Here is a 7,500-nt window from a genome sequence, read left to right as displayed (position 1 = left end):
GCTGGTTATTGATTTTGAATACAGGTGTGGTATCTGATTTAGATCGGTACCAACGGTTTCTCCCGCTCCACCTTTCATAAAACACTGCACATTTGGAATATTTAACCTCTAATCCAGACCAGTCCAAAAAGGAGTCAGTTCTGGAGAGCATGGTGTTGATAACTTCCTCCTGCCTGGAGGCTATGACCACATCATCTGCATACCCCTGGACAGGGTTAGGGGAAATGATATTTGGGGGAGCACAGTTACAAAGCCACTTTAACCAGTGATTTATGGCGAGTACACAATGTACTGCACTCCATGGACAGCCTGTCTTGATACCAATTTGGAGAGGTATTGGATCTGTGAGCTGTTTACCACAGATTACCTGAATGAATGAACCGGAGTACACATCTTTAACAATGTCATCAAAAACCTTGGGTAGATGTATGTCTTTCAGAGCTCTTAACATGACATTATGTGCTTAAGTGCCGAATGCATCACGAAAATCAAGAAACACAGTATAAAATGTACTTGACTCATGCTTAAAATCATCAATTCCTGTCTTGAGACAAAACACATGCTCATTCATGCCCTGCCGGTTAACATAGGCCTTCTGCTTAGAAGATAAGATGTTTTCATCAACAAGCCATGGTAAAACCCGTGCAAGAATGCATTTCATGAACACCTTATAAATGGTAGGAAGGAGTGAAATGTCTCTCCAGGTTGATGGATTGTCCGGGATATTGTCCTTTTTGGGTATTCTATGAACAAGAGCACCTTTCCATGAATCGGGCACTCTTTTATTTTCCAAACAGGTATTAAAGATAGATGTTAATATATCAGGCTGCGTAGCTTTGAGAGACTCGTAAGAGACATCATCCATGCCACTGGATTTATTGTTGGGGAGATCGCGCAGCACAGTCTCCACCTCAGCGTGCGTAAAATGCGCAGTGTCTGGGAGACAGGCCGGCTCCGTGTTGGGTACAGTATTGTGCCATGGTGGTGGTGGAAGTGCGTTGTCAATTGGCTTTTCTCCCCGACACTATCGCTGATAGTATAAATGCACTTGCTCGCAATTACTGCGGCACGGAGGAGGGGCGGGGAATTCACTGTTGTTAAGAATAATCTGAATGGCCTTAGCTCGCTTACACTGCCAGAGATAGGAAAGTTTGTTTCGGCTCACCTTCCTCGTCCGTTGGTCGCCTCCCACCGGTGTTAATGATGGCTGCACTGTCTCTCGGAGGAACCACAGTTGCGATTCGATCCAGGGGTTTAACAGCGCCGGTGTTAATGCGTCAGGGAGTAGTTCTTTCAGCGGAAACTTTTTCAGAACCCGTGCGACATATTTCAGGAGGGGGAAGCCGAGCGGGTGTCCACAGTGGTTCTCATGTGTAAATACGCGGGAAATGAGGGAAATGAGACGGAGCCAGCTTCTCGGATCTCCCGATGAAACGTAGGTGTTAGCATGGCGGCTCCGGTCTGCCAAACTGCTCCGGTAAGCTCTCTCCTGGACTTGAAAGTCCGACCACTGTTGCTCGTTCAGTCAGTCAGAAAAGTCCTCTCGAGTCTCCCTGCCCAACAGGTGTTCTGGGGTTGGGTCGTAGGGACGCCATTGCTGGCGGTAGACTCTTCCACTTTGGAGTGCTTGTTTGAAGGCAACTTTGATTGTTGAAACCAGACACATTGTCCAAACTAATCGCCACAATATCATTCTGCACATTACTGCATTTACGGCGGCAGTTACGACGGGTGTGCGCTTAGATGTTTAGAATGGTGCGCTCCGGCAGAGGAGCTACGTCCGCACACGTCCGCACGCCGGACGTCCCACGGTACACTGCGCGACACACACACACACACACTCACACACACCTCTCTGACTCACCCACACAGCCGTGGCCCTCCTGGGACTCCTGGTAGCCTCGGTCACACAGACACCTGAAGGAGCCGGCCATGTTCTCACAGAAGCCGTGGCTGCCACACACCGTCTCGTTGACCAAACACTCGTCCACATCTGTAGCATGACAAGGAAGGAAGATATGGGTTCATTAAAGCCTGCCTTTTCTCTATGTTCACACTTGTGGAAGAGAGACAGTTGGCTAAATAACTAGCTCCAGTAGTACTGAAGGCCATGGGTAATGGGTTTCAAGTTGGTCTCAAGTTTAAAGCTTCAAGTTTATTGTTACGTCACATTACACAAGTGTAAGAGAGTCAAATTCTTAGGCTTCGGTTCCTGACAGTTCAAGACAATAAGGCAATAGGCATAATTCAAGATAAAAAGGTAACAATAGTACAGGACATAGGTGACTAATAACACTGGATACAATTAGCAGTATCCAGACAATTACCAGACAATAAGGTAATAGGCATAATTCAAGATAAGTGTCAGCAGTGAAGGAAGGAACATACTGTGGAGCTGTTTGAAGCTTGTAGTCAAGAGTTGGAGGCAAAACTTTGCAAAAGCATAGAGACCACAAACAGAACACAGATGCAATGGCAAAAGCAATGACCAGCAGATGTGTGTGTGTGTGTGTGTGTGTGTGTGTGCGTGTGTGTGAGTGTGTACTTTAGTCTCAACACCTGGCGAACGCCATAAACACAAGCCTATTGAAGTCAACACATACATAAACGTGCTCACAAAACAAGTCACACAGTAAACATTCGAGATCATTCCCTCAACTCTGTAGAAGGAACACAGTGAAACGGAAAACAGCGTAAACAACCCAAGCAAGCAGCAGGAGCAACAAATGTGATGCTGCCACGCAACAGATGCTTGATGGTTACCATGGTTACCACATGATGTGGAGCAGATTAGTAGCGTAGACAGGCACGAACGAGACCGACCGCAGAGACAAGGCAAATCTATTGGACGCAATCCCTTTCTCTCTGCCACCAACATAGACTGGAAGCTGAAAAGTCCTTGATATCAGCCAGGTCACCCCAAAGCTGAAGAGTTGAAAGGAGGATAAGGTGTGTGTGTGTGTGCGTGTGTGAAAGGAGGATAAGGTGTGTGTGTGTGTGTGTGTGTGTGTGTGTGTGTGTGTGGGAAGAGGGGGGGGGGGTTAAGTAAGGGAAGTTATGTTGACGGAGAGAGCAAGATGAGGGGTACATTGGCGCTTGAGAATTTGGAGAAGCAACATGATTGGAGATTGGACGGGGCGACAGCAGCAGTTGAAGAGATGCAGCAGGGTGTGGTTGGTGACTCACCAACGCAGTTTCCCTCGGGGGCGCGGGCGTGCCCGGGGGGGCAGTCCACCACGCACCTATAGGAGCCCTCCGTGTTCTCGCAGAGCCAGGCCCCGCAGATGCTGGCCCCCAGCTCGGCACACTCGTCCATGTCTGGGAGAGCAGAGAACCCGTTCAGGACCAGTATAGACCAGTACAGACCAGTGTACCTGTTCAGGACCAGTATAGACCAGTGTACCCGTCCAGGACCAGTATACGCGCACTGAACTAAAAGACCCCCAGGATACCATCCATACAGCCTACGCTACAGAGTGGATAGAGATGCTTTTTATTATAACCATGTCGTGGCATTAAAACCTTTTTTTATTTGTTGCTTAACACTAGAACAGCCATGGGAGGAGTCATTTGACCCTGTGAGTAAGACAAATGTTATATCTTTGCACTCGATCAAATTTCAAGGACCCTCCTTTCATGACTTTTCCGAGATATGTGCGTTCTACCACCCAGTATCCTTACATTTTCAAAATCACATCAGGATAAGCTAGTATAAAGCTATTTTGCAGTCTTTCTGTGTAGGAGGCAGGCTAATTTACAAGAAGCCAACTAGCGGTCGTTGTGTGTTAGCAGCTTACCGTTGTAAAGACTGTGTAAAACTTATAGTAGGTAAAAAAAAAAGGCATGGCTGTTCTAGTGTTAAGTGGGGACTGACATTTTCTGAACACTTGACCCTCCCACCTGTCATACGGACATAAAGCATGATGGTGTAGTTTTAGGGCAGTTACCCTGGCATGTGTCATTGTCTGCCTGCAGGCGGTAGCCCCTATCACACTGGCACCTGTAGGAGCCCTGGGTGTTCTCACAGGAGCCACCCACACACCTGGTGCCATCCCAGCACTCATCCACATCTGCGAAGAAACACATTTGAATACTTTATTTGGGTTCATAGTAAAGCATTACCTCAAAGAACCTAAAATAGAACAAACGTCATACTTAGATAATCATGTTAGCACCGCCTTCACCACACAGCTCTGCTTCCCACAACAGCTTACGCAGAATAATATCCTGCAAGCTGCTTGGCTTTTCCATTGCGCTTCGCTCCACCCTGACCCACCTCGACACCAGCTCAACACCTACGCCAGGATGCTGTTCATTGATTTCAGCTCATCTTTCAACACCATTATCTCCTCCAAGCTGGTCACCAAACTCAGAGACCGTGGTTTCAGCACCTCCCTCTGCAACTGGATCCTAGAACTCCTCACCAACAGACGCCAGCTCGTGAAGTTGGACAACCGCTCCTCCTCCACCCTGACCCTGAACACCGGTGTCCCTCAAGGCTGCGTGCTGAGCCCCATCCTCTACTCCCTCTTCACCTATGACTGCATGCCGATGCGTGGCTCTAACTCCATCATCAAGTTCGCAGATGACACCACGGTGGTAGGCCTGATAAGTAACAACGATGAGTTGCCTACAGGGAGGAGGTGCAACATCTGCCGCTGTGGTGCGCCGACAACAACCTGGCCCTCAACACCAGTAAGACCAAAGGAGATCATAGTGGACTTCAGGGAAACTGGGGGCTGTGTACACTCTCCCATCTACATCAACGAGATGGAGGTGGAGCGTGTTCCCAGCTTCAACTTTTCTGGGTGTCCACATCTCCGAGGACCTCTCTTGGAACCTCAACACCTCTTCCTTGGTCAAAAAGGCGCGGCAGTGCCTGTACTTCCTGAGGAAGTATATTGTGTTTCGGCCCAGCCGTCTCCCAGGATCCTGATCAACTTCTACTGCTGCACCATTGAGAGCATCCTCACCAACTGTATCACAGTGTGGTACGGCCACTGCAATGTGTCTGCCCGGAAGGCCCTGCAACGGGTGGTGAAAACCGCCCAGCGTATCAGAACCTGTAGCCTTGCTTTAATAGTAAAGATAAGATACTGTCCTTGCACGCACGCACGCACGCACGCACGCACACACACACACACACACGCACATCCGAGATACATTGTTCCCCGTGGTTACTTTTTGATGGGAAAGACTTATGCCATCTTAAATTCTTGCTGAAATGTTTTTAGAATTACAGTGACAATGTGACGGCTTTTTATGGCGGAAATCAGCAGTGTAAAGACGGCGTTATTTTATTTCTTTACCCTGAATGTCCTTTTACAGAAGCAGACACACAGAAGAGAAGACACACAGAAGAGAAGAGAGATCAAACAGAGAGGGAGAGACAATCAAACCCCCAGATGTGACAGTACTGATCTTTTTCCATCTTCTTCTTGATCTCAGTTGGACGAAATGCAATCAAGCTGTCAGACCGGGCCCTCCCCTGAGCCCAACCATCCTTTGCCTGTGACAGGGAGAGTTACGGTACTAATCTTAGCAATAGGTCTAGGTAGGAGCTAGGGTCTTGGACAAGGAGGGCTCAGTCTCGCTCCCAGCTGGATCCTCAGTTATGGTTCAGGGGGGGGTCCAGGACAGACAGGTAGGCAACAGGCTGGTAGGCTGGGGGAGCGGGGGTGGCGGTGGGGGGGGTCGCTGAGGTGTTTTATGGGCCCCAGTCCTACAGCTGGACCAGTGTTCCCAGGAACAAAGAGACAAAGACAGACCTCTACCTGAGGAGGCGGGGCCTACAGCGGTGATAAAGATGAAAAGAAGGTTCTGTCACTGGGAAGAAGAGGGGGGAAGAGGGGGGAAGCTCCCTCTTACAGTCGAGGTTCTTTGTGTTTCTCTGCCTGTCTACTTTGGGCTGGGGAAGGAGCATATTGTGTTTCGGTCCTTAGTTGATTGCAATCTCAGCCTTCCTCTAACTGATACCACCTATGAAAGCCATCTGGTGTCTCAAGTCAGCTTTCTAGGCTTGTACAATGTGTAGAATACTCACTTACAATCATTAGAGCTTTTCATTCACTCTCGTTACCTTTCAAGGGATTAGTGTCATTACATCAAAGGTGCAAATTGAAATGCTGCACATTAGGGGAAAGAACATTTCACTGCTAAGTGCTGCATGCATAAGTGTCTTCAGTAAATATTCACAAGAGACTTATATTGAAAAAGAAAAGAAAAAATTGCAAAAATGTTCACTGATCTACACAAAATATCCTGGCAAAGTATAATGGCAAAGTAAATATATATATATATATAAAACATTTTTTAATATATGTTTACTAATTGTGCATGTGCTCGATTTTCACAAACCAAATCATTGATTTGTAGTAAAACCAAATAATCCCATCGACTGTGCTTTTTCCTCTCCACCATTCAACTTTGAAGATGTTTGTAACTCTCCATCTTCTCAGTTTGTAATGACAACCTGATCCACACAGTGTGTAATTGATTCCTATGCAAATCAGAGACCCTTTAGAAACAAAGATATTCACGTAACTGTGAAATCATATGACAAGTGGTCTTAATTCAAGTTATAGAGTGACTTGCTGAAGACATTTTTGCATTTGAGCTAATTTTAGGGAGTGTCATAGCAAAGGAGTTGAATACATTATGGTGCATTATGGTATATTTTAAAGTCAGGTTGTAACACAAAAAAAATTGAAAAAGGGTGAATGTTGACTGAAGGCACACAACATGCACAGATTTCAGGCACACCCACACACCCATGCCCACACATACACGGCCACACGGCCACACGGCCACACACACACACACACACACACACACACGCACACACACACACACACACACACACACACACACACACACACACACACACACACACACACACAAAGAGAGATATAGTGAAACACTGAGACCTCACTGACTGAGTCCAAGCCCCTGCATAAATCAAGAGGAACAGAGTGCAGCAGAAAATATTCTTCCTCGTCTAGACAGCGAGCTCAAAGGCTTCCTTCTCTGTTTTTTCTGGGGGGGTTTTCTTACTGCAGGAAAGGGCATTTAAAACAACTCTGGCACGGGGAAAAGACTCCTGGCATGAGAGCCTTTGGTGGAAAAATAGCAGCAGCATATGTGAAAGAAATTATAGCCGCTCTCTTCCAGGACCAACAAGCGTCGGCAGAGACGGAGTCGGAGGAGGGAAACATGCGGCGGTAGACAGAGGCGTTAGACAAGCATCCGACTAACGTCGTAAAGATGTCAGATAAACGTCACGGTTCAACCAGAGAAAACCAGAGCCGAAACGTAGGAGCTCTATTTATCTATGTGTGTGTGTGTAAGAGAGAGAGAGAGAGAGAGAGGGAGAGAGAGAGAGGGAGAGAGAGAGAGAGATACAGTAGTGAGTAAGTGAGAGAGTGTATGAGTAAGTGAATTCTTGATCAGTCTTATTCTTGAACTTGATTACGACAACATCAAGCCTAGCTTTTCATTTAC

At 47.2% G+C, this 7,500-nt stretch overlaps 1 protein-coding gene across 1 annotated transcript in view; it reads right to left on the bottom strand.

Moving 5' to 3' along the window:
• Positions 1 to 7,500, bottom strand: part of ltbp1 (latent transforming growth factor beta binding protein 1) — a gene marked incomplete at its 3' end in the record, with an annotated part of 108,552 nt that overhangs the window by 23,045 nt on the left and 78,007 nt on the right. Inside the window, 3 exon segments of the mRNA XM_080532233.1 lie at positions 1,865 to 1,993; positions 3,187 to 3,318; positions 3,948 to 4,070. Of these exon segments, the coding sequence (XP_080388359.1) occupies positions 1,865 to 1,993; positions 3,187 to 3,318; positions 3,948 to 4,070 (384 nt within the window).

The sequence above is a fragment of the Nansenia antarctica genome, assembly GCF_963989245.1.
Source record: "Nansenia antarctica genome assembly, chromosome: 1".
Taxonomy (NCBI): domain Eukaryota; kingdom Metazoa; phylum Chordata; class Actinopteri; order Argentiniformes; family Microstomatidae; genus Nansenia; species Nansenia antarctica.
The sequence above is the reverse complement of the archived record's forward strand: the minus strand, read 5'-3'. Positions and strand labels throughout refer to the sequence as shown.